A 27142-nucleotide genomic window follows, 5' to 3' on the forward strand; every position below is an offset into this window, starting at 1 on the left:
TGCACACTGAATTTCCATCCTCAGCCTTTCCGTCTTCCCAGGATTACCTCTATCAGATTTCCCTACTGATTCTTATATTTAAAACCTTTAGATACAGTTAAATCTTATTTATTCTTATATTTAAAACATTTAGATATAAAATATTTAGATATATGACATATATTTAAAACATTAAGAGTGAGCTCAAAGTTGGTTTCCTTTCCCATCACCTCTGGGGAGTGGCTACATCCTTGCTATACATTGGAAGGCCACACCATGAACAGGTATTTGTACAGATGAAACCAGTTAGAGCCTTTAGCAAAGGGTAGATTTAACCAAGCTTCTCATTTTCCTTCTTTATTTCTAGGCATCTTTTATATTTTTGAAGGACACCCACCCCCACCTTGTTAACAAGGTCACACCCACCGGGGATGGCTTGCCCGCAGAAAAGGAAACCTGACATGCAGCTGAGTCCAGGCAGGTTTTCCCTGGCCGGAAAGGCAATTTAGCAGGGGTATGGAAAGTATTATAAAACCATGCAGAAGTACTCACAGTTTTGGCTTGGCAAGCAGAGGGGGTGGCTCCTTAATGGGTGAAAGTAGGACAGCTGGTGTTGGAAGAGATTGATTACTGTTAGCTTTGCCATTAATCAGTCCGTTTACTCCATGGCTGGGATGGACTCCGTTTGTTTCCCGCTCAGCAGAACTGAACTGCATTTGAAGGGCTGCCATGTTGAGCCCTAACTCAGGGCTATTCACCTGCTGGACCTCAGACGGTTTCTTTGATGCCAACTCAAAGGAGTTCGCCTCCAAGATTGGAGGGGGAGGTGGAAAGTGCTGGAAGTTATCATTGTTGGATTCTCCCACTGAGTCATAGTTACAGTTTTCAGTGTTGGCTAAGGAAGGCGGGGGAAAGGAAAAAATAATAAGATGTTATAGTTCAACTGTTATTTTCATGCTGCCAAAGACTACCTGAGAATCCCTTGTGCCCTCTTCTTGTTAAACACAGTTTAAGTTGTTAAAGAAAAGGGAACTCTTTGCTCTCTCATATGATGCACAAGCAAAGCCGGCTGAAAGGTCTGGTTGTCCCAAACTAGTTTCTACCTATTTCATTTCCTGATTGGGCCCACAAACAGGGAGACCAGCTACCAATTCATTAAAAAATTTCACATAAGGGGTGCCTGGGTGGCTCAGTGGGTTAAAGCCTCTGCCTTCGGCTCAGGTCATGATCCCAGGGTCCTGGGATCAAGCCCCATGTTGGGCTCTCTGCTCAGCAGGGAGCCTGCTTCCTCTTCTCTCTGTCTGCCTCTCTACGTACTTGTATCTCTGTCTGTCAAATAAATAAATAAATTCTGCTCTGGCCTTTAAAAAAAAAAAAATTTCACATAAGATCTAAACACAGAAGTTGGTTTAAAAAAAAAAAAATGACCACACAGATAGTATCAACCAATATTGCTTTATTTGCTCACATTGCATCCCGTGGATCCGAATGAACCTCCTACCTGTGCCTCATTGATCAAAGGATACACACTTTATGGGGTAGGCAGTGGATATTAATTCTATTTAAATCTAAGAAAGAATTCTGAACTTAAGTAAAATGTCTTATGATCTCATCTATAATGTTTTTCCAATTCAGATAACTGTCATGGCTGTAATTCAGTACAAAGGAAACTGACTCGTTAATTCTCAACAAACTGAAAGCATCTTGAGATAAGATCCTGTCGTCCCCCTTCGGCTCAGGTCATGATCCCAGCGTCCTGGGATCGAGTCCCACATCGGGCTCCTTGCTTGGTGGGGAGCCTGCTTCTCCCTCTGCCTCTGCCTGCCATTCTGTCTGCCTGTGCTCGCTCGCTCTCCTCTCTCTCTCTGACAAATAAATAAAATCTTTAAAAAAAAAAAAAAAAAAAAAAAGATCCTGTCGTCCCTGGATTCCTCACCTTGCCCAGAGCCCAACAGAGCTCCTGGAATGTACTAAAAAATGCTTACTGAGGTCAACTGAAAACTCAAAGACTACTTGTTGATTACGCCGGGCCCACAGCAGAGGTACCGCAGATGAAAATGGTAAATACTGCATGCCAGTCTTGGCCACATCGATGTTTAGAGCACAGAGTTTTGGCTGCATTGTTGAAGCACCCCACTACCATGATGCTCATTTGATGGGACGGTCTCAGCCACCTCTGAATTGAACATGGGATCCTTGCTGCCCTTCAGCTCCAGTCATGGCACCAGAGCATCTAATTCATATCAGCAATCCAGGGAACTTTACCTTTCTTTTCTTAATTAAGACGAAAAAGCATTTACAATGTCCATTCTAATGTCCTTAAGCCAGTCTTGTTTGTGCCTCTGCTGCCACCTAGCACCAACTTCTCACTCTCCCAGAGAGATGAAAGTACAGTTCGGTTGTTCTCCCCAAGACTGTCTCATGCAGCCACGGCCCATCCCATGTCTTGATTCCCCACTGTAAGCATTATGTGCCAGGCACATAATGGTCCAAGCACTATTTTAAGAACTATTCTCAAGTAAATAATAGTGATGAGTCAATAAAAGTAAGCTCAAGTAAAGCTAATTAGTAATAGCAGAAAATAGTCAACTAAAGTTAAAAGAAAATAAAGGGAAAAAGCTGTTTCAGGTTGTGCTTGCTAGTGGTACATTTCTGAGCTAAAAAAAAAAAAAAAAAAAAAAAAAAAATCCAGTGGGGCCTGGGTGGCTCAGTCAGTTAAACGTCTGACTCTTGATTTCAGCTCAGGTCATGATCTCAGGGTCCTGAGAGTAGGCTCCCTGCTCAGCGGGGAGTCTGCTTGAGATTCTCTCCCTCTGCCCACCCCCAAAATTAAGCTCTGTCTCTCTCTCTCAAGTAAATAAAAAATCTTTAAAAAAAATCCAAATAGTTATGAATATTGGCTTTAATAGTATAATACACTGCTTATACTGCTTTAGTTTTTCATATCAGAGTTACATCCCATTTTCTTTTTTTTTTTTAAAGATTTTATTTATTTATTTGACAGAGAGAGATCACAAGTAGGCAGAGAGGCAGGCAGAGAGAGAGAGAGAGAGGGAAGCAGGTTCCCTGCTGAGCAGAGAGCCTGATGCGGGACTCGATCCCAGGACCCTGAGATCATGACCTGAGCCGAAGGTAGTAGCTTAACCCACTGAGCCACCCAGGCGCCCCTACATCCCATTTTCAATGAAATTTGATTTCTAAGGCTTTTTTGGCTTCTCCAAGTTACATTAGTTTATCTTGTATTACTTTTTCAGAAGTTTCCATCGTGGCTTAAACGAGGACTTATTTGTACAAGTCCCAGTGCTTCAGCTGGCACTGCTGAGAACAGCGACCGCTCCTCTGGTGCAGAGGGGCTCTCTGCTGGCAGCATGATTCTGGGTTAGCATGATGTTAGGAAACCGGATCCATTGTTTCCAAGACCAAGTCACATGCCTTAGAAAATAGCCCCATGTGTGTTCCGCTGCTACACTGTCATTATCTTGCTGTTTTTCATCTCCACTTCCACTCTCCCTCCCCCAAAGCCTTTGTTTCATGAGGAGACGCTGGTTGTTAGGATAACTCCTAGAGGGGCAGCAAGCATTCCTAAAGGCTGAGCTCTACTCTAAGGTAGTTCTGTGTGCTGGGATGAACCACACGCTGAGTGCTAGGGAACAGAACCCAGTCCATTTTTATACTCTTCACATACCTGAGGTGACAATCAGCTGGGCGGTGCTGGTTACTGATCCATAGTCATTTCTTGCTGAGCACGTAAAGATCCCCGCATCTTCGGGGAAGGTCTCAGCGATAACTAGGGTACAGATCTCCTCTGGAAGGGAAGAGAACAGAATAACTCATCAGAGTGACACCATGCACGAGGTCACCTTGAAGAGGTCAGAGCCTCTGTCTTTCTAAAACAGGCAAATCAGGTAACAATTACTATGCAGTCTCTTTACAAAGTATTCACAATAGACTTTCTTTACACTGAATTAGCAGTTCAGCATAGTGGCCAAAGCTTTGGCGTCAGACCTGTCCTTCCCGCCTGAGGTGAGCTCAACCCTGGCTTCCTCATCTATAGAATGACGACAATAGGTACCTAATGGGGTTATCTATGAAGATGAAAAGAGATGTTTGCCAAGTGTGTATCTTGGGACCTGGCATGGGAAAGTTGCTCAGTAGACACCAGCTCCCTTCTCCTCTGGCCTCATTCAGTTGAGCCCATGTGGAAGTTCGTTCAACTACAATGCAGCTGCCTTTTATGTCTGCTCAAGTGAAAAGCAATGAACAGGGAAAAGCAACCTTCTCTGAAATGCTGACAGTGGTGGGGGAAAGAACAAAACACGTCAGTGCTGGGGCTGCAGGCCACTATTGTGGAAGCTACCGTTACAGTGTAGCCATGGTGTGCTATAGAGCGTGGAAAGCCCAGTCTCCAGAACCAGCTTGAGTAAGGGTCCTGCCACATTGTGCTTCTGTGACTTTAGTCAAGCTCCCCGAACATCAGTGTTCTTATCTGTAAAATGGAGAAAATAACAGAACCTACCTATAGGGTTTGTATTACTCATGCCTCATAAAATTAGCCATCACAGGGTCACAGTGGGGGACGATGGCCATGACCGTGATAATAGCTGGTTCTTAGAAAGCTCTCATCAGGCACTGAGTACAGTTACCAGCACTGAAAATAGACTGAATCCTTTTGTTAACCTTAAAATTTAGATGTATTATTATTAGCCCATCTCATAGACAGGAAACTGCAGTGCAATAAGGCTAATTGTTTTCACAAGTGACATAGCTAACAAGTGGTAAGAGCAGAATTTAAGCCAAGTCAACCTCCCGACTCCACACTCCTAACAACCACCTCTTTTTGTGATAGGTTAGACACTGTTTGGAGACACTGCCTGGCACATAGTAAATGCTTTGTTGCCAGTAAATAGAAACTGTTAGCATTAAAAATCTAGATCTAGAGTGTACTATTTTTACATTGAATAATTATCTATATCTTGCCAGTAAAATAGATATTAGCAAATGTTAAGAGAAGTGATGTATATTTTTGATTCCCATAAAGACACTCTATTGATTACTCCCATATTATGTGGACAGCATAAGGATTTTGCATTGTAGACTTTTTGCAAAATGGCATCCACAGAGTAGGGATGTGTGTAATGTGACTTGGCAACTCCTTCCATCAAGTGGCACAATCTATTACCCCATCCCCTGAAGTTTAGCTCATTGGCCTTGTAAGTTGCTTTAACCTAGAATGCAGTAGAAATGAGGCTGGTCAGGGGTCCTCAAAGGACCTTGCTCACTCCTGGTCCACCTCTTGGGATCCTGAGCTCAAAGGTGAATAAGGCTGTGCTGGTCACTGGAGGAAGAGCTACATAGAGCAGAGGTCAACGGTTCCAACAGAGAGCAGCCTAGATTAACTCATTCCCAGCCAACCTCGAGGTTGACCTCAGCCACATTGTTAGTCCAGCTGAGGTTGGCTAAACCTGACACAGACCATAGAACTGCCCAGATGAGGCCAAACCAAATGGCTGATCCACAGAACAGGAACAAATGGCTACTGCCACTCATTTAGGGGGAGCTGTATTGTGCAGCAAAAACTGATACAAATGGAGAAGAGAAAATGCTTCTCTACCAACCTCCTTCTCTGACAGCTGCTGAGGGCAAACTTTCCAGATTTGTACAATAATGTCTCTTCCTTCAATTCAACTATCAGTAACCAAAATTGTTAAATTTGTCTCAAAGCATATTTTATGGTTTAAACACTAGAAGAAAATGTACCAGCTGTGGGTTAAAAGTGCTACCTTATAAAAGAAAAAGTTTTTATTAAAAGAATCTTTAAATATCTCATTTTTAAAATGCAAATAAAAGTAATAAACATAAATGCACCATAAAGTATAAAATGAAAAGTCTTCCTTTATACTCCCTTTGTGAATTCCATTCATTGGCACTTATTTAATTACAAGTTACTTTAAGTTCTTAATAATGTTGTCACTTTGTTTCAAATAACATTATTTTCTCTTTTTGAATATATGGGATCCCTGAAGACTTCCTGTGCTGGAAATTGTGAAAAATATTGGCTAATATTTGACTCTAGCTTTTCCACAATTCACTGGAATACTTTTGGGAGTAATATAATGTGACCACACTTGGTTAAACTATAGCAGGTAGCTTTATATATGGTGACATCTGGCCTCCTAAGACCCAAGACAAGCTGACTTTGATGGCTCATTTTATGTCTCACCACTGAGTAATATACATTTTTGAAATTTTGCAATCAAAGCAGACCTTTAAAAGACACATTTGGTATACCCAGTGTAAACGTAGATTTATATGGATAACACTACAGAGTTTTCTGGCTTTCTCAGTTTTTACCCAGGTAAAAACAAAAGCCAACTGGGTTCAATATTAGCAGAATATTTACTTCCAATGCTATAGTGTTAATAGTAGCACAAGGAAAAAATTATTTATTCAAATTCCAAACATAGGTTATATACTATGTTTTATCATTTCAATAATGTATTTTAGAAATCATGCTCAAATTATGACTATGTCCTATAAAATGAGCTGTGGTGTAATGGGGCATGGTCACCTCTGCTCACCCTCATCTCAATCAGTGAAGATTTGAGAGACATGGATACTTTTTTTTTTCTTTTCAGCGTTAATAGTATTCATTGTTTTTGCACCACACCCAGTGCTCCATGCAATCCATGCCCTCCCTAAATACCCACTACCTGGTTCCCCCAACCTCCCACCCCCCGCCCCTTCAACACCCTCAGGTTGTTTTTCAGAGTCCATAGTCTCTTATGGTTCACCTCCCCTTCCAATTTCCCCCAACTCCCTTCTCCTCTCCATCTCCCCATGTCCTCCATGTTATTTGTTACGCTCCACAAATAAGTGAAACCATATGATAATTGACTCTCTCTGCTTGACTTATTTCACTCGGCATAATCTCTTCCAGTCCTGTCCATGTTGCTACAAAAGTTGGGTATTCGTCATTCTGAGGGAGGCATAATACTCCATAGTATATACAGACCACATCTTCCTTATCCATTCATACGTTGAAGGGCATCTTGGTTCTTTCCACAGTTTGGCGACTGTGGCCATTGCTGCTATAAACATTGGGGTACAGATGGCCCTTCTTTTCACTACATCTGTATCTTTGGGGTAAATACCCAGTAGTGCAATGGCAGGGTCATAGGGAAGCTCTATTTTTAATTTCTTGAGGAATCTCCACACTGTACTCCAAAGTGGCTGCACCAACTTGCATTCCCACCAACGGTGTAAGAGGGTTCCCCTTTCTCCACATCCTCTCCAACACACGTTGTTTCCTGTCTTGCTAATTTTGGCCATTCTAACTGGTGTAAGATGGCATCTCAATGTGGTTTTAATTTGAATCTCCCTGATGGCTAGTGATGATGAACATTTTTTCATGTGTCTGATAGCCATTTGTATGTCTTCATTGGAGAAGTGTCTGTTCATATCTTCTGCCCATTTTTTTGATATGATTATCTGTTTTGTGTGTGTTGAGTTTGAGAAGTTCTTTATAGATCCTGGATATCAACCTTTTGTCTGTGCTGTCATTTGCAAATATCTTCTCCCATCCTGTGGGTTGCCTCTTTGTTTTATTGACTGTTTCCTTTGCTGTGCAGAAACTTTTGATCTTGATGAAGTCCCAAAAGTTCATTTTCGCTTTTGTTTCCTTTGCCTTTGGAGACGTATCTTGAAAGAAGTTGCTGCAGCTGATATCAAAGAGGTTACTGCCTATGTTCTCTCTAGGATTTTGATGGATTCCTGCCTCACATTGAGGTCTTTTATCCATTTCGAGTTTATCTTTGTGTATGGTGAAAGAGAATGGTCGAGTTTCATTCTTCTACATATAGCTGTCCAGTTTTCCCAGCACCATGTATTGAAGAGACTTTTTTCCACTGTATATTTTCCCCTGCTTTGTCGAAGATGATTTGACCATAGAGTTGATGGTCCATATCTGGGTTTTCTACTCTGTTCCACTGGTCTATGTGTCTGTTTTTATGCCAGTACCATGCTGTCTTGGTGATCACAGCTTTGTAGTAAAGCTTGAAATCAGGTAACATGATGCCACCAGTTTTATTTTTGTTTTTCAACATTTCCTTAGCAATTCAGGGTCTCTTCTGATTCCATACAAATTTTAGGATTATTTGCTCCAGCTCTTTGAAAAATACCAGTGGAATTTTGATCGGAATGGCATTAAAAGTATAGATTGCTCTAGGCAGTATAGACATTTTAACAATGTTTATTCTTCCGAGAGACACGGATACATTTGAAGTACACAATTATTATGTGCTTAAAAAGTTCACTGACCAGAAGGAAAACAATAGGATAATAGAGAGCATGAGGTTATCCTGTGTGTTCTTGACTGTACTGTACACAGCTCTTGGCCTTCCAACTGAAGAGGAAGATAAAAGTGTGGAAATAATTCATGTTGGAGCTTCACGTAAGATTAAACCATTGGAAAGTGAGGATTATCTGGAAAGGGACAAGGGACTGGGAATTTTTTAATTGAGTACATATAGTTATAGGAGGAGTTAAGTGTATTTAACCAGAGAAGGGCAAAACTTAGAACATCACTACTGTAAGGGATTTTAGAGACTGACTAGCCCAAATCTCACCTTTCTTCAGGTGAGATCCAAAGTGGTTCTCTCAAGGTCATGAATAATTAATGATAAAGTCAAAATGCTGAAATAGTCATCCTGCCTCCCATGAGCAAGCTTTTCTTCTCCATACCCCCATCCAAAGGACAAAGCCGCTCTAGTTGTTATGTATTTTTTTCTAGTTCAAGACACAAGGAACTCAGTGTGAAATGAGGCAAAGAAAGATTTAAGATGACAAACAATGAGTTTCCTGAATCTGAAAATTTTAATTACTCTCACTATCCAAGTAATTTAATAGGAAATACATCTGCAGAGGAGATGTGCTGTGCGTCCTCAGAGATACAAGATATCCTGGAATAGGGCTTGAAATGTGGACATATTGGTATCAGAAGGAATGAACAGCCTAATCTTTTGAGATTTGGGGAAACAGACCCTTATATCCTGGCTGTCCTCTGAGAGATGGGCTCCAGGCAGAGGCTGGTCACCACTGTTCCCTGTAGCAGATGCTGCTGGGAGCCAGGAAGCCTTCCTGGCTTTCAGCAGCACCTAGGTGCTTCCTGTCTGAGTCCCTCAATCTCTCCCCAGCGCCTGGTGCTCTCTCTCAGGAAAGGTCTCCCAACCTTGGATCCTCCATACCTGAAAAGATGGAGTTTCTGGAGACACTTGGAGAAATCATCACCACTTCAGTACCTGAGGATGCCCTAACTGTAGACACAGACCGAATTCTGTGCCTTGAAACCTACATTCAGAAAAAGGATAAACCCTTATGTAGCAGGGATGGCGTAAAGCAGTTTTGGAGTGATAATCTTGACAATCTTAAAGTTCCTTCTTATGTTATCTATGATTTGGGGATTCCTGGTTATGCCATTTTTAAAAACCCTGAGCTTATATATACAGTTGCCCCTTCTAAACCAGAAGGCCCCTTTGAGAATGGAAATTTTTTCATGGCCACATCCTTCCTTGACTCTGAGGAGAGATTACAAATCCTCACCATGGTCACAGAACCACAGCCAATGATCAGGTGGCTGCTACTTGCCAGGTTCCTTTTGTGCCTCTCTCCTTCTTTCATTTGGAGCTTTGGGCACTCTGGCTCTTGGGCTGCTCCTTGCAAAGCCACAGACCTTTCTGTCTCTAAGCCTTCCACCTGACATGTCCACCCGAATGTGACTTCCTCAGAGAAGTCTTTTTTGGTTAGACTTGGTCAGATCCACTACCTGTACTGTAATCTTAGGATGGCAGACTTTGCTTGGAGACAGCACTCACACCTATAAATAATTTATTGTATAATGTCTGTTCAGTTCTGGGCCCTCAACTCTGGCCTCTGTGAAAGCAGGAAGCATTTGTTCTGTTCATGGGTATGCTGTCAGCCTCTCTTACACCACAGGCTCCCCATAAATACTTTTGAAGAAATGTATGGATGAAATTCAGAATGCAGGGAAAAAGTAAACATTAGCTTTACAAAAAGATTTTTCCAATTTGATTGAGCAAAACTCATTTTATATGAGTTTTCAGAAATACTCTTTTTTTTTTTCCAATATTTTATTTATTTATTTGACAGAGAGAGATCACAAGCAGATGGAGAGGCAGGCAGAGAAAGAGAGAGAGGGAAGCAGGCTCCCTGCTGAGCAGAGAGCCCGATGCGGGCCTCGATCCCAGGACCCTGAGATCATGACCTGAGCCGAAGGCAGCGGCTTAACCCACTGAGCCACCCAGGCGCCCCAGAAATACTCTTATTGCATAAAAGCACAGTCATGTACAGAGTCTATGGCTGACGAAACATGTAGAAAAGGCTACAAACTCTCAGAACAACAAAAGAAAAGCAAAGCACTGGGCTGTTCTAGTGGTCCCCATGCACTGCTACGTCTCAGGGATTTGTACTAGATAAAATCTGTTCCAGATAGAGTGCCCCAAGGGTTGTTCAGCTCTTCTTCTCTGGGAAAATGTCATCACAAACTGACAGTAGCTTCCACCATGGCTCATATGGTTCTGACATTATAAAAATGAAGACAGCCACGAGGAAAAGAGATGAGCTAGGTTGTAATAATACATTCTCATCCGGTAGCATCTTATTTGAACAAAGCCCTTTAAGACATCTGTAAAATGCATTTTGGTGAGAAATGGAAACCAAGGGATGACTGCTTATGTCAAATAAAGGCAGTTAGAGACTTATCTATATTTAAAAACTGTCCGTTTTAGAAAATGGAAAATATTTAAAGTTATCAATAACTCTATGATACATTTTAATCCACTTTTTTCCTAAGTGAAAAGTTTTGATGGCATGTAATAAGTTAATAAATTATGAACTATTTTTGCTGGTGATAAGTTGTTTTTTTAATATTTACTTAAAAATTACTTAATCATATAAATATATCTCAGAATTCAACCTTGAGTTTCATTCAAAGTTTTTATGTATTTAACACTTGGTTAAATATAAATAATTTCGTTTGCCAAACCTCATAAAATGATGAGGCAGCAAGGATAATACTAGTAGGTCCTTTGGGTAATAAGGGAACATTTTTATAAATGCTTTTCTTCACAGCCCTTATTTTTTTTTCCCCTCTTTGGGGTCTAGCCTAACTAAAAAGAAATTCAGCTTTTACCTCCCAAACCGCATGGTTTGTCTAACACCACTGATAAAAAAAGAATCTGGACTAAAATCAATAAAATGAGGGGTGCCTGGGTGGCTCAGTGGGTTAAAGCCTCTGCGTTTGGCTCAGGTCATGATCTCAGTGTCCTGGGATGGAGACCCAGATAGGGCTCTCTGCTCAGCAGGGAGCCTGCTTCCCCCTCTCTCTTTGCCTCTCTGCCGACTTGTGATCCCTCTCTCTGTCAAATAAATAAATAAAATCTTTTAAAAAAAAGATTAAAATCAATAAAATGAGATTCAGTATGGGCAAATATAATGTTTGCATAAATTTTCAGAAGGATTTTTTTACAGTTGCTAACTATCTTATATAGAAGATATTTTAAATGCACAGTTAAAGGAGTAAAACAAACTACTGTGCAGCCATCAAGTCTAAGAAATAAAATATTACCAAAGCTTTAGAAATGCCCCCAATTTAATCTTTTTTCCTCTTCTCCTTTTGAGATAACCAGTTTTCTGATTTTCATTATGTTTACTACATATGTATTCTTCAAAAAAATGTGTTTAGTTTCGGGACGCCTGGGTGGCTCAGTTGGTTAAGCAGCTGCCTTCGGCTCAGGTCATGATCCCAGAGTCCTGGGATCGAGTCCCACATCAGGCTCCTTGCTCGTCAGGGAGCCTGCTTCTCCCTCTGCCTCTGCCTGCCATTCTGTCTGCCTGTGCTTGCTCTCTCTCCCTCTCTCTCTCTGACAAATAAATAAAAATAAAATAAAATAAAAATGTGTTTAGTTTTAAAACATTGAGTCATAGGGGCGCCTGGGTGGCTCAGTGGGTTAAGCCGCTGCCTTCAGCTCAGGTCAAGATCTCGGGGTCCTGGGATCGAGTCCCGCATCAGGTTCTCTGCTCAGCAGGGAGCCGGCTTCCCTCTCTCTCTCTCTGCCTGCCTCTCTGCCTCCTTGTGATCTCTGCCTTTCAAATAAATAAATAAATAAATAAAATCTTTTAAAAAAAAAATTGAGTCATAAGCATAAAGAAAAGACAAACTTGTCACTGTTTGAGAAAGTTCACAGGAACTATCTTGGGGTATAAATGGGCTTCAGCTTCCCTGTGAGTTCACAAAAGCCCCCACAGAAGTAATCAGCAGACAGGGTCATGAGCAAGTCTGGGAAGCCTAGGGCTCACCTCGGTGGGGAGGTCTGGCTGGGCCAAGTGTGGGCAGGAACTGCACAGGCAGCAGGAATAGCTGGTGGAGTAGGTCCCCATGCTTTGTTTAGTTCAGTGTGGCCAGCCTCCAAATCTCAGCACCAGATCAAGTCAGAATGGGGTGGGGGGATGAAATTAAAGTTCTTAGCTGAGTCAGGAGGCAGGGCAGGGAGCAGAGAGCATGAAAGGCCAAGAGAAAAGAGAATTTGGGTCAGGCTTACTACACTGCCATTCCGTCATCAGGGTAAAGGACAAAGCAGTGGCAATGAGCTCTTCGTGATGAAAATGTCCATGTGTCTGTCTCTTGCAACACACTACTCCACCCCGATGCACAGCTGTTACCCTCCTGCGGGCTCCCTTTGGCTCTTGCCTGTACTGGATCTCCTGCTTCTTGTACCTCTTTCTAGGTGAATTCTAGGTGAATGCGGCTCTTCCTAGGTGAATTCTTCACCAGTGGTCGAGCACATCCTATATAAAGAGTTGTGAAGGAAAACCTCCAAGACCTTGCAAGTCACCAAACTACTGACTACATCTTCATATAGAATGGAAGGTTTAGCAGGGTATAGGATTCTCATTTTCTTTCTTTTTTTTTTTTAAGATTTTCTTTATTTGACAGAGAGAGATGACAAGCAGGCAGAGAGGCAGGCAGAGAGAGAGAGAGAGAGAGAGAAAGAGAGAGAGAGAGGAGGAAGCAGGCTCCCTGTCTAGCAGAGAGCCCGACGCAGGACTCGATCCCAGGACCCAGAGATCACGACCTGAGCCTAAGGGACTCGATCCCAGGACCCGGAGATCACGACCTGAGCCTAAGGCAGAGGCCTAATCCACTGAGCCACCCAGGCGCCCAGCAGGGTATAGGATTCTTAGTTGGAAGTAATTTCACTTCAGAATTTTAAAGGCTTTGCTTCACCATCTCTTTGTGTCTAGCCTGACTACTGAGAAGTTCTAAGTCATTCTGATCTTGGTGGTTTTATGTGACTTGATGTTTTCTCCCTTGGACACTGGCAGAATCATCTCCTTGTCCTGCATATTCTGAATTTCACAACGTACACTGCTGTGAATTTATTTTCACCCACTGTGTATGCAGTGAATCCTTTCAATTTGGAAACTGGGTATCTTTCAGTTTGGAGAATTAAAAATATTATTTCATTGATAATCTCTCCCCCTCCTTTGTTCTCTCTCCTGGAATCCCAATTATACATGTGTAGTCTACTTAAGCAGGTTTTCCAGCATAGTCTAATTTTTTTTTTACCTTTGTCCTCTTATATTCCTTTTTGTCTTTCTGCCCTATTTTGTGGGACAGTTCCTCAGCTTTTATTTCTGCTACCAACTTTTCATTCGAAGAACTTTTTGTTTTCCAAATATTCCTCCCCTCTTCTGAAATCTTTTTAATTTTTACTTCTTGGATGTTCTAATTCTCTTATCTGTGAGGAGTGTTGTTTTGCTTTTACATTTTCTTCTCTCTGCAAGTCTGTTTTATCCAAGTTGCTTTTCAAGGGAGTTGCTTCTTTTCTTCTGGATCACCCATGACAGATGTTTCTTCAGAGGTCTTTTCTCTCTTTTTGTCTGACATGGTTCTGAGTTAACTGGAAGCTCTGAGCAAGACAGAGGAGCTTGCCAACTCTGGCCTTCCCACTATGGTAATGTGGATGGCCTCTTTATTGGAGAAACTCCCGTATCACATGTATCGATTTTTCTTTCTCCTAGGATGTTCAGATTGCCCAGAAAGGAGTCCTTCAGGCTCTGGCAGGCGAGGAAATGTTCCGAGGCCTGCACTACAAAAGGTCAGTTCAGAAGATGCCTGGGAGTAGGAGCACTGAGAATTTGGAATTATAAGAGTCACTCAATTTTCTTTTTTGTATACTCTCAAATGGGTCTTGAGGCGTCCCCTCTCTCCCCAGAGATCAAACCAAAGTTTCTTAGTCTGCGGGACCCTAAGCATCTCAGTAATAGTTTGTGATGCTCCTCAGTCAAAAGATAGACCCAAGAGCTTCATGTATTTAGTTATTTTGAAAGAACGTGTAAGTTTTTAGATCTTAACAAGTTAGTTACTATTTGCAAAACAAAAATATAAATTAAAGTTATTTTATTCTTAAATTAAGTAATAAATTAAATAATAAATAATAATATATATTATATATATAAATATAAATAAAATAAATTAAATAACCACAATTACTAACTAATGAACACACACATCTGTGCTTACTGCAGAACTCGAGATCAGATGGAGCCCAGCCAGCATCATGTCACGTTCCACATTGATTTTCACATGGCACTTGATTTTTATCAACACATACACATCAAAAACTCAATTTCAAAATAAGATGTCATAGAGAAGAATGTAGAGTGCTCTGAAGTTGAAACTCTGAACTGTTTCCAAGTTAGTAGTTGTATCCATCAGATGTTGAGTATCACTGTGTTTGCATCAAAAACATCAAACACGACAGCACGTCTGTCGATTTGGTGTGCTGCCCCAGGTTCGAGAACCGCAGGCTTCACACAACCCATGTTTGTTTAGCCTACCCTCTGAACCTGGACTTGCATTACGCTTTGAGCTACGGACAGTCTATTGGGATCTCAAGCATCCTTACCATCGCTCTCCTACAACTTGGCACCTTACTGCGTTTAACAAGTATAATTAACTTCACGTTCTGAATCAAAGAATCAGAACATTGACTCGGGGATCTAAGATCTAAGATGACGGGCGGCACTGGTTAGCAGAGATTCATACTGAAAGTACAAGGCACTGTATTTTTATATGTATAATTTCCCGGTCAGCAAGACACAGTATTTTTAATTTTGTACGCCATTAGACAATGCTATAGAAGTAACTCAATACAGTTTGTGGCTGCTTCCAGACAGCTGAGTAAGGGACTGAGTATTAACAGCTGTCAAATGAGTGTTCTGTGCCTCCGTACCACCCCCGCCCCAGACTAGTCTTTGAAGGATTCAATCAGTATAAAGTCAGAACGTCAAAGAAAGAGGCCAGAGCAGGTAATATGACAAACGGATGTTGGTCTTAAGTAAGCTGACTAGCTATTAATTCACAAAACAGTCTGAAAAGATTTGTGATGCAAGCTGACTTCTGTCTAGACAGAGAAGGGAGTGTAAAACACATTAGACAGATACAACACAGCAGTAACAAGAAAAACCTGTTTCAGTTTCTCAAATGCATTAGGAGAGAATCAGCTAGGTCCTTCTTTATCTTAATATCTAATCCCTAATGGGGCTACAGCTAGGTACTAGTGAATTTCAACTTTATTTCTAGAGCTTCAACACATCTTACACATTTTTAAAAAAGGAAGAAGAGTAAAGAGATAAAAAGAAGGAAGGAGGGGAAAGGAGAGATGAAAAGAGAGATTAAGAGAGAGAGGAGGTGGGGAGAGAGCGGCCAAGTGAGCACCAGGCAGTGAGGAGAGAACAAGAGTGAAAGTGTCAGAGGACTAGAAGAGAGTAGGAAGAGAGGGTAATGAAATCCGAATGCTTAAATATGTTCCTGAATTTCAAAAGCTATTTATGTTTTAGCATTGGAAAACATCACTTGGCCTAGTCTTATAAAATTTATCTCTTTCCTCCGATGTATTATAGTCATGTCTGTTTTTGTCCTTTCCACTTAACAGTGGCTAAAAAACTACCAGGGAAGCTTTCAGGGAAGCCAGATCCATTTTATATGGCTGAATAAGTTCAGTGGCCTAATGGATAAAATAGTCAATCAGGTCACTTAAGGAAAGTACACAGTTCAAAATATATCTTGTTTTTTCCCCCAATCATGTCAACAGTCAACTTCAAGGTCAATGTAAGGAAAACATCTGGCTACTAATAAAAGAAATCATAATCCTATCTAGTATAATAATAATCAGGCATGCCAAGACATTGTTTTAATACAAATATGTTTTAACATTGGCTTGTTCTGAAATTCTCACTCATAACAGTTCACATAAGCAGTCACTCAAATAGCCATTCATGTGTTTAAACTTTTAAGAAATATGATCTAGAACTTTAACACTACATGCCAATTGTAGATTTCCTGAAAGAGAGAATTTTGATGCTCCATTATTAAAGACAAAGAACCAATTCTAGTATTATGGTAAATATAATTATAGAGTAATCATCAAAGATCAGAGAAAACTAGCTGTGTTTTGTTTGTAATAGCTCCTGCCCGTATACAAATTTCCCCGCCCCTGCCCCATATTGACAGATTTGGTTGACATAGTTCTGTACCAAGAAATATGTGTTTTCAGCATATTCTACTATTATAGTTGGAAAGGAAGAGTCTGTTTTCTTAAATGCTTTCAGATCGAACTGAAAGGAAAAAAATAAGAAAATTCAGCAAACACTGGGAGGAGAAACTTTCATATTGCTAAGATATGCAGGTGCTTTTATATTGCTACCCTCCTGTGGGCTCATGCAGTAGACTGAAATTTCTGAAGTTCCATGTTATAAGGGAGCTAGGATTATGCAATTTTATGTGAAGACCTATCACAGACAAAATATGAAATTGTCTATTTCCATATTTTGGAAAGTGACTACAGTATTCAATGTGGTGACTAACACATTAGATGGGACAACATGTTCTAGTTTTAATCATGACAAGAAGGCAGTAGATCAAACCCCATTGTTCTTTGAGGATGCTACTCAGCATCTTTTAAACTTAGGATCCTAAAAGGATCACACCCTACTTTTAATGGCCCAATGCTCAGCTATGAAAGTTCAGGACGAACTATGGTCATCAGACCTGCAGTAGCTCACAGAGAACCTTTAAGTTCCCCAAGAAGGGACAGAGCAGAACCTTGGCTCCTAAGAGACGTAATGGCAGAGCCTGCTCAACCCCGAGGCAGAGGCACAAATCAGTTTTTCTATCTTTTGCTAAGGAGTCTGTGAAACTGGTCATTTTCCTGATGGGAGAAACGCAAAGGAAGTGAGTCTCGAGGAGGATGTCCTATGAAATGCACAGACAAAAATTTTTGTTTCTTTTGCAAACACTGTTGTAGTTCATGGGGAGTCACAAGTATACAAGAAGTCTGGAGCAGGGGACCAGTCAGACCTGGGGCTCCTAGATAACATAGCTCTTTGATGACGCCATGTGACCTGGTCATTAAGAGAGCTCCTAGGGCAAGACGACTTTCTTCATGCTTGTAGAATAGTCCAAGGTTGCAGCGCAGGGGACATAAATGAGAAACGCCAGTGGTCAGCCTTGCTTACATCTTTGGAACGCTCTCATGTAAGACACATTTCTAAACTGGAGGGTCGAGACATTAGTAGGTTTTGGTCAGCAGAAGTATGTGGCAGATGGTTCTTTTCTACTAGAATTTTAGGAGCATGTTTTTTCATCATGAGCTTGGTTTGCTTTCTGAACAGAAAAGACTACATTTTAAAAAAGCCTTAAGTCACTGAGGTTGACCTTCTTGTCTGAATGAAACTTAATGTTTTACTAATAAAGAAGCTGGTATAAAATGGAGTGTACAGACCCCATGATAAAGAAGATATTGTCTTTAAGGGGGTTTTGTATTTCCAGGGAACTGCAAAAACATTGTTCTGCTTATGGCTTTAAAATTGAAACAAAGAAGTATTGAAACCCAAAAGATACACTACCAAAGGGGGAAAAAAAAAGAGTATCTTACCAGGTTCAGCTGTAGATCTAGGTTCTTTTTGCCACATGAGAAAAAAAAAAAAATAAATCAAAACGGAGTATTAGAATGGGGTTCCATTAATAAGAAACCTACCTATCTTTCTCTCTTACTTTGTCCAGGACATGTCTGCAGGATATAGGGAACTCCATAATACAAAAGATAGAGTGATAATAGATCCATTTATATTGCTATAAATACAGAAACCCAAATTCCAGTTACAGCTTACACTGGAAAGTGTTTTAAACCATGATTCATAGAAGGGCTTATAGGAGGCTTGTAAACCTCCTAAGATCATTTGGCCAACTTTGAGTTCAAATGTATGTAACATTTCTTCCTGAAGAAGGAACATAGAGCTCTTATCAAACTTTCAAAGGGGTTAACAAGTGACCACCATGGCTTTAATTTGCCGGACCCCACTTATCTGCCGATTACCCAGTCTCACCTCTCTTCGAAAATAAAAATCATTTCTGCTAAGGGCCCCTGGGTGACTCAGTCATTAAGCATCTAGCTTTGGGGCAGGTTATGATCCCAAGGTCCTGGGATCGAGCCCCACGTCAGGCTCCCTGCTCAGTAGGAAGCCTGCTTCTCCCTCTCTCACTCCCTCTGCTTGTGTTCCCTCTCTCACTCTCTGGCAAATAAATAAAAGTCTTTTTTAAAAAATCAATTCATCTTGAAAGACTAAGTCCTTCTTGGTTTTCCTGAAGCTTGAGAGAAGAAAATGGATGGATGTGGGAGAATGGGCACCTCTCCTTACTTTTCTGTAGAATTCTGAAATCTGGAGAGTCTTGAATTTCACTCCCTTGTCGGAACCACTTGACCTGCAAAGGGGGTGCTCCTCGGACCCGGCACTCCAGGACCACCACCTGACCCTCGGATGCTGCTATGTTTTGCAGTTCCTAAAAATTCAAGGAAGACACTCCCCATTAGACTTTGGTTCACTCTTACACAATTTCACAACAGAAAGTAAAGCTTGCAAATCTTAGAGGGAAAAAAAAAATGCAAAACTTGCATCATAAAATAATTACCACTAAGTCAAGTAAAAATAGACACCTTGAAATCCATCAATCGTTAGCTTTCCATAATCTCCCTGTAATGAGATCAGTAAGGGCTACCACTGGGCCTGTGGACCTTTTGGGTCTGTCTGCAAATTTACTGACACTTTCATATTTATGGAATTTTATGGCAATGCCTGTTGCCTTTCTCTATCTACACTGAAGAGTTAGCTGGTGGAATGCAGACTTCCTAAAACAATTATATTCCATATGAACGTAGATTCCTGGGAAAACCAGACAGGAAGAGGAAAAAAGGCATAATTTGTTTGTACATGCCCCAACCTTTTCATGTACTCCCTCACCCCCACTTCTGCCAATGAGCTTCCTATGTCAGGTTTATTAAGATAAGAAGCTTGGGGACTTTCTCATTTTGAAGTTCTGAGTAAAATAATAAAACCCACAGTACTTCTCCCTTCGTGACCTTCATTTCCTCTTCCCTTGCAATTACCCTTGTTACCCCTGACCCTATTCCAAGTCCAGACCAGTAAATTTTTACAGGGCAACAGATTAGAAATTAATTTGTCTGCACAGATGCAAAGAGGTAAAGCTTTAATACTTGTTATTAAATATCAAAAGATTAATAGTCCCCTCACAGTTATCCTCCCCCTACCTTCCTCCTCCGGGATTACTTAGCAATGGGGCTGACTTCAACTTTTTGACTTTTTCAACTTCTGACTTGAGAGTATGAGATCTTACCTAGGTGGATGGAGAACTCTTAAAGTAATTCAGATATGACAGAGTCATTCACCTACATGTCAACCAAAAGCAAACAAATCCACATTAAGAAGTGTGTGGTCTTTACTGGTTTTGTTCAGTTATTTAAGATTATCTGAAGGGACAACAAACGTGTGCTGGGAAAAAACAAATGTCAGAGCAAATGATCTGCAGTGAGTGTGGCAGAGCACTAAGGAAATTCTCAGTCAGTGCTGTTGGCGGAAGAACTATGAAAGGCTAATGTTAAGTCTGAGAAGGCATTTGATAATAAGCTGGGTAGTTAACAAAATGCCTTTTTTTAAGTGAAAAGGTTAAGATTTATTAACTACTTCTGATTACATTGTCTCCTTATTTTTAAATGTAGAAAATCTCTGGTTCTAAATTGACTTTTTTATTTTGTGACTGGGTCTAGAGAAGAGCTAACTTAGTGGATCAGAGCAGGAAAAGTGTCACTCACAGGGCCCAGGTTGTGTAGATTAATTATTAAACACTTCCTAGACAAGCCAGGAAGTTTGATTTATTCTTAGGATTGTGTGTTTTGTTCAAAGGCTTGAAAGTCAGAGAGAAAATGGGTAGATACCAAGGATCTGAAGCAAAACTTCACAGGATTAAAATAGGACTCCACCCAGAGCAAACTTTTTCATCTTGAGAGAAGCCACAGCTAAGTGGAATGAGCCATTAGGAGAATCTTCAGGGACACAAGGCGGAACCCTGAAGGAGACTAAGAGCCAACCTACAGAAGTTGCGCTTAGCAATCTACATCATCCACTCAGGGCAGAACTGGGGGACCCTGAGGGTTTTAGGATCCATATATCAAGCCCACCTGATATTGTGATTCCTTTAAGGGGCTGAACTACTTAGAAAGAAAGGCCATATAAGACTAGTTGCTCTCTCATCTCCCATGTGTCCCTACTGCCCCTAGTCCCACAGTCCCATACCAGCTCTGCTGCCCCAGCTAAGCCTCATGGCCCACAGACAGAGGCGCGGGCTCTGCCTCTGACCAGCTGTGAAACCGGGAAATCTTTACAGAGTAGTATGAGGAAACAGGTGAGGGTACCTATTAGACCAGCAATGCCCACCTGACTGACATTCACTGTCACCATCATGCCCGAGAGAAAGACCAAATAAAAGATGCTAAGGGTGACAAAGTGAAGGCTACTTTGAGTTACAAAGGAGATGAGCAGATTTATCTTCTAAACCTGCCCCTCCAAAACCAAAGTCCAGGCCCAAAAGGACCCAGCAAAGCAGGGAGGGAAGAGGCCCACAGGACAAAGGGGAAAGCCAAGGCCAGGAAGGAAGGAAGCAATTCTGCGGAGATCAGAGATGATCTACGGTCTAGACACAGAAGGTAGAAGGCACTGGAAATGCCCAGTGAGATATGCTCTGTGCTGCCCATCACTCTACAGTTTGTGATTCTTTTTTTTTTAAATCAACCTTTATAAAAATACAGAATTATGTTTCACTTTTCTTTTTACTAAGCTGTGGAGTTTGCACACACTATGTTTCACGGTTTTCTTCTGGGGGAAGGGATATACCGCTAATTGAATATCAATGCCTCAGGAGCTGGGATGCAATGGAGGAAAGAGGTTTTAGGTCTAGTTTTGAGGCTTTCTCTTAGTGCCCAGGAGGAGTTCTGTAATATCACCATCTGCCAGGCCACTGTGGGGAAGCCCTGAGGGGAGGGAAAGCAAAATCTCACGACCTCTCGATTTGCTTAAATCAAGAGGTGTATTGGTACCGTACCCCCAAATCACCTTCACGTAGCACAGACTTCCTGGTAATGATCTGGTGAAGTGGTCTTTGAGAAGCTCTAAAACCACACAACAGCTGAATTACCCACACTGTGGGGACATCTGCTGTTCTCAGCAGATTAGAGGAGAACTTCATGGACAACTACAGTGGTATCACATTCTGTCAGGTTTTATTGTTTTTTGGGGGTTTGGTTTTTTTGGTGCTTGAAAGTTGTTCTCAAATGTTATCATTTGTTGCCAGTGTCTTACACTAAATACCCTGCTTACAAAATGACCTTTAATAAAGCGGGATCCAGTCTGGCTTGGAAGGAAAAAAAATCATCCCCTACAAGAAGAAAAACAAGATGCTCTTCCCTACTGCCTTGCAAAATTTTATGGATTTGCTTTTTCTCGTTTGTCTTTCATTTACTTTGCCTAGATTTTTGTAAAAAGTGTGAAGTAGGAGTCCAATTTAATTTTTTTTTTTTAAACCTCTACTGAAGAACTCATTCTTTACCCAGCAATCTGCAGGTTTCTGGAGATACTGGAGTGTCTGTGGGTTCTATTCTGATCACCTGCCCATTTGTTTGGTCTTGTTCAGCATGATACTATCCTAACTACTCTACAAAGTCTTAACATCTCTGATGACAAATCCCTTGCCTTCCTTACCAGCATTTAATTTTCCTCTTCAGAAGTACCTTGGCTATTTTTAGACCTTTTTTTTCTTAGAATCAAATTTACTAAGTTCTACGTTAAACAAATAAAACAAGGAACCAATTAGAATTTCAGCTGGATCTCCATTAAATTTAGAGATTAATATGGGGCTCATGACTTCACGATTTTCCAGTCCACACACATGGAATCTCTCTTTACTTATTTGGGCCTTTTTAGATGTATTTCAATCAAGGTTTGTAATTTTCTCAAAAAAAAAAAAAAAAAAAAAAAAGATACACCACATGGAGCCATTTCTGAGTTGAGCAGTTGACTATCGAAATGGATGTCATTTACTTTGGCAAGGCAAAACACAAACTTGGAGAACAAATTGAATATTGTCTTTTTTTTTTTTTTTTTTCTCTAAAACGTGCTGGTTCTCCCAAGCAATTTCCTACACAGCTCTTTGTCTCATTTTTTTCTACCTGTCTTGGCTTTCCCATTCTATAGTAAGCTCTACCAGGTCACGGACCACGCCCACACCATTCAGACCCTTGACCAGATGATACTCACAAAACAGTTGTTGCATAAATACCTATTTAGCCCCAAAGGTAACCATAAGAGTCTGTGGATCTGTTCATTTTAATTTTTAAAGACCGCTGCATGAAGGCCCATGTGAAGGGACCTTAAGGACCAAAGCAAACAGAGAGAACGAGACGTGAGATGTCAGACCTTGGTAAAAATAGGAGGAAAGTAGGCAGGAGCAGCTCCATCTGGTCGGCAGAGATACGAGGTTGGACTGTGGACCTGAAAATGCAGAGACACAGGGATCAAATTCCCAATATATAAATTGTTGAAAAGATGGGCTAAAGAAATCTTTCATTATTGGGATCGCTCCACTTGAATGCAATGAGGGAACGCAAATAGTGCCATCTGTCATTTTGCTGGTCTAAGCTCACGTACAGTACAGACATTGTTCCCCATCCTCCTTTCACAGCTGTTCCTCTTCTCTATTCAAAAGGATATTCAAGGTAAAAGTTCCTCAGTTCCTTGGGGATCCATGAGCTTGTAAATTCTCTTACCAAATGGATTTCTGTGTGTGGGACTTCCACAGGGATCTTTTCAAAAGTTCTCACAGACATTTTATTTTTAAATACAGTCTGGATTCATGGAATTAAAAGCACAAGTTACTGGCAGTGCAGGGTAAATTATCAACCATCTACCTTATGTTTAACCTGCATTCTTTCTTGATATAAGGGATTACAGGAAACAACTTAAAAAGGAATATATTGTTCTTTCTTGATGTGCAAAAAACAAAGATGCTAAAATACTTACTGTATGGCACTCATCTCCGGGGAAATATAAAGATTCCAGAGTAGTGAATGGAAAATACGTCTCTTTCTCCAATCATTTATTTTCCAACACTTTGGATTTATGCCCTTCTATGTAAGCAATTGTTAGCTTCTTAACCCCAGATGATGGTGATCTGATATCATGGGTCTAAATATGTCACAAGTTATCATCGAGAATGTTGGCAGAGTTGCAGAGATGTTAGGATAGTAAAGGGCGTTATTCATTATCCTTGTAATGTAACTTCTCACTGGTTTGTGATTCAGGACTGGGTTTCATTTTTGTTGTCTTTATATGTCCAAGGACTATTGGAACACTTACGTAGTGTTTAGTCTGTGCCAGACACGGTTCTAAGCGTTATATGGGGATTCACTCACACACTGAATCCTCAGGATAGTCCGGGGAGATGCATGGTATTATCTTCATTTTACAGATGAAGAAACGTGGCATAGAGAGGTTACATCAAGTGGCAGAGCTGGGATTTGCACCCAGGCAATCTGGCTCCCAGTGTTCAACTTCACATGACATTGCTTACAGTAATAAAGCAACAGAGTTTCTCTGAGCCCCTCATCCTACCTGTACAACTGGAATGTGTGTCCTTCCATTTAGTGTCCCTGGAGAATTTAAACCAATTAAATGTACCGTTTACATTATTATGGTGCTTACGTATTTAAATATTTCTTGCTCTTAGGCTTCTGTGTTATACTTTAACATATTCTGCCACATTCATGACATGTTTCACATTTCCCATGCATAGTTCTATAAAGTGTTACATTCATGACATGTTTCATGTTTCCCATGCATAGTTCTATAAAGTGTTTGGGAATGAGGCTGGTGATGTATTTTTTTTTCCCCAATGAAAAGTCTAACATGGTGCTAATAAACACTCACCACTCATCAATACTTAAATATTAAACAAAAAAGATCCACTGATTTAATCAGAAATATTTTTATAAGTACCACTCTAGTTTAGGGATTTAAAGGAAACATCTACGCCACCTTTGAATGAATTATACTGGTTGGCTCTTTTCAAGTTTACAAACTCAAATATCTTTACTGTTTCCCTATTCCACATATCCAAGAGTATATGTCACATACTACAAATACTAAAATACCTGGGTGCTCAGTAGATGGACGGCTGGTGATGGTCACACAACAGATTTACCAGTTAGGAATTCATTTACATTTCAAGGGCAGGAGTAGAGAAGCCTTTTGTGAGTGTCCTAGTTAAACGTATGCATCACGGCACAAAGGCAAAGTAACATACATCTGATTAAAACATTTCTGTTCTAATTTTTGTTTTTACTGTTTTTAAAAACATTTCCTGTAGTGTTTGCAAAGTAAACTATTACTTTCCAGTAGTTTGTATTGCTGTTCTTTCTTGGATATGGTAGTCTCATAATGGAAAAAAAAAAGCAGGATAAAAATGCTTGGTTAAGTCAAGGAATTTGTATTTTTTTAATTGTTTATCTCTTGGAAAAACTTTTGTTGGTATGTGGGCTTTTCTTGCTTCTAAATTGTTTTAAATAAGCTAATAAATGTGGTGAAACAGAAGAGGATTTATAGGTGGAAGAAAAATCAAATAGTCATAGCTAAAAGAGATACCATTTTCTCAGGTTATGAGCTGTTAGGGACATTCCTAATGGAAATGCAAGCACTTACTAATCGGTGATATGTTTTTGATTAAAGATGTTTTTAGTGGCTCGAAAGGGACAGCTTTACCTACCATTTTTTTTCCTCTCAGTTGTGTTTCCACTTAAAAAATACTGCAGGGAGTATACCGAGTTGGAATCAAAGCCGTAATCTTTAAACCAAGAAGTTTGCCAATGAGTTTGACTCACTGTGGTCTCTGGTCCAAGGTGCACTTACCTGTTGAACGGGGACAGACAATGGTTGAATCACAGCTGTGGTCACTCCTGTCTTTGGAGAGGATGATCCTATTGTCAAGGAGACAGAAGTTGTTTTCTTTTGAGCTCTAGAAAATAAGGAGACAAGTATGTTCCATCAATTTTTTTTTAAAGCAGGAATTACTCTTTGAAAGATTTCCCCACAAGAGCTCAGTTTCTTTTCGTGCATTCAATCCATTTCTGTTGTAAGTGCTTCAGAAATGGGAAGTCATAACCTACAGTTAGAATAGCTGTGGTCAACATATGCATAGACTAGACCTTATAGATAGCAAAATAAACACACAGGGAAAAGAAAAATAACTATATATAGCTTAGCTAGTATCAGAGAACCTAAAATATTGAACTTGAAAAGGTCCAATCTTTAGCAATAAGCAGACACTTGAAATCTTTAGGGTTAGGGTTCCGTATTTAATTCAAAGTTTTAATGGTCTCTTTTAAGTCTAGCAGGTGTTCTTTGTTCTGGTTTCCAATTTTGTTGAGAATGTCTTGGCCTTTTAGTCTTTTCTTACTGCATAAAAGTTAGTGAGGTGTAGAGGAAGGTTAAGAAGAGTTGGTTTCTAGGCCCCATTTTGCTAAGAGGCTGGCTGTGCAATCTCAAGCGAGTCGAGTAGCTTCTTGAAACTTGAGATCCTTATCTGAAATCAGGAGTGCCAGAGCATATCATCTCATAAGGTTCCTTTAGCATTAATACTCAGGGATTATTTGATACTGAGTAGATAAAATTATTACATATCTGCTAACAGATCAAAGGAATTTATTAGCACAGTCTCAATACTCATGGAGTTTTTTACAAAAATCCCAGTAGGTTTGATTTTATTTTCGCAAACAATTAATTATTACCATCAATTTACATAATATTTTGGAAAATAATCCATTTGTCTTTGTAAGAAGAACTAAATTTTACAATTTTCCTGGTAAGATCTAACTAGCAATAGTCTTTATCCAAGTATTTCTGGGCTAATTACACACTTTGCAATTGGTATAATTAGACTGGTCCTCATTCACATTTTGGTTATGATTTAACTAGCTTCCTCTCGATGCTGATGTTGTTCTCATATATTTATAACCAGTTAGTTGTCCTTGAAACTTAAGATTGTCTATGGTTTGACTTTGGAATCTCGATGATGAAATGCAGACTTCAAAATCTAAATTCCTAAGTTAAAAATTGCGTTCCACATTCAAATGTTTGATCTTTAGCTGACATCAGCTGACCTCTTCCTTCACAGCACAAGGCACTCTGCTTCTCCCCCCAATGATTCTGTCCACATTCTTTGTTGTGCAGAGAATTGATGGGATTGTAGGCACTTACTGCGGCATGATTCCAGGGTTTGATTTGAAAGCTAAATTTTCACTCTCAGAATCTGTTGAACTGGCACCTAAGACAATGAGAAATAATGATAAATTTAAGATTTGAGTAAGCACCTATAACTGCTTCAAAAAGCAAAACAGTTCATTTTTAAATAATAACATACAAAGTCTTATGTTCAATTAGGGAATGGTTTAGACCATTTTTCCTTGAACTGTTTTTCTGGAAAACCACTTAGAGCAAAGATCTACTGTAAAAAGCTTTCTTGAAAGCCATATGCTTTTAATGCCAGATTTCCTATTAGTTTAATTTTTATCACTTTGGTCCTCACAACCATATTTTAAAATGGCTTATAAACTATGAAATAAATGTGTGTGTGTGTCTGTGTGTGTGTGTGTGTGTGTGCAAAGCATTTATGATTTTAAACTTT

General features: G+C 40.2%; 1 protein-coding gene across 3 annotated transcripts in view; it reads right to left on the bottom strand.

The window, feature by feature from the left end:
• PALLD (palladin, cytoskeletal associated protein) overlaps window positions 1–27142 on the bottom strand; it is a 416923-nt gene that overhangs the window by 206286 nt on the left and 183495 nt on the right. For all 3 annotated transcript variants that reach the window (XM_047717711.1, XM_047717710.1, XM_047717713.1), the window contains exons 4-10: window positions 26716–26782; window positions 25369–25474; window positions 22882–22956; window positions 18757–18898; window positions 17994–18017; window positions 3665–3784; window positions 532–874 (exon numbers count right to left, since the gene is read on the bottom strand). In XM_047717711.1, the coding sequence (XP_047573667.1) occupies window positions 532–874; window positions 3665–3784; window positions 17994–18017; window positions 18757–18898; window positions 22882–22956; window positions 25369–25474; window positions 26716–26782 (877 nt within the window). The remainder of the gene's footprint in view (window positions 1–531; window positions 875–3664; window positions 3785–17993; window positions 18018–18756; window positions 18899–22881; window positions 22957–25368; window positions 25475–26715; window positions 26783–27142) is intronic.

Source organism: Lutra lutra, chromosome 2, assembly GCF_902655055.1.
Source record: "Lutra lutra chromosome 2, mLutLut1.2, whole genome shotgun sequence".
In the NCBI taxonomy this organism is placed as follows: domain Eukaryota; kingdom Metazoa; phylum Chordata; class Mammalia; order Carnivora; family Mustelidae; genus Lutra; species Lutra lutra.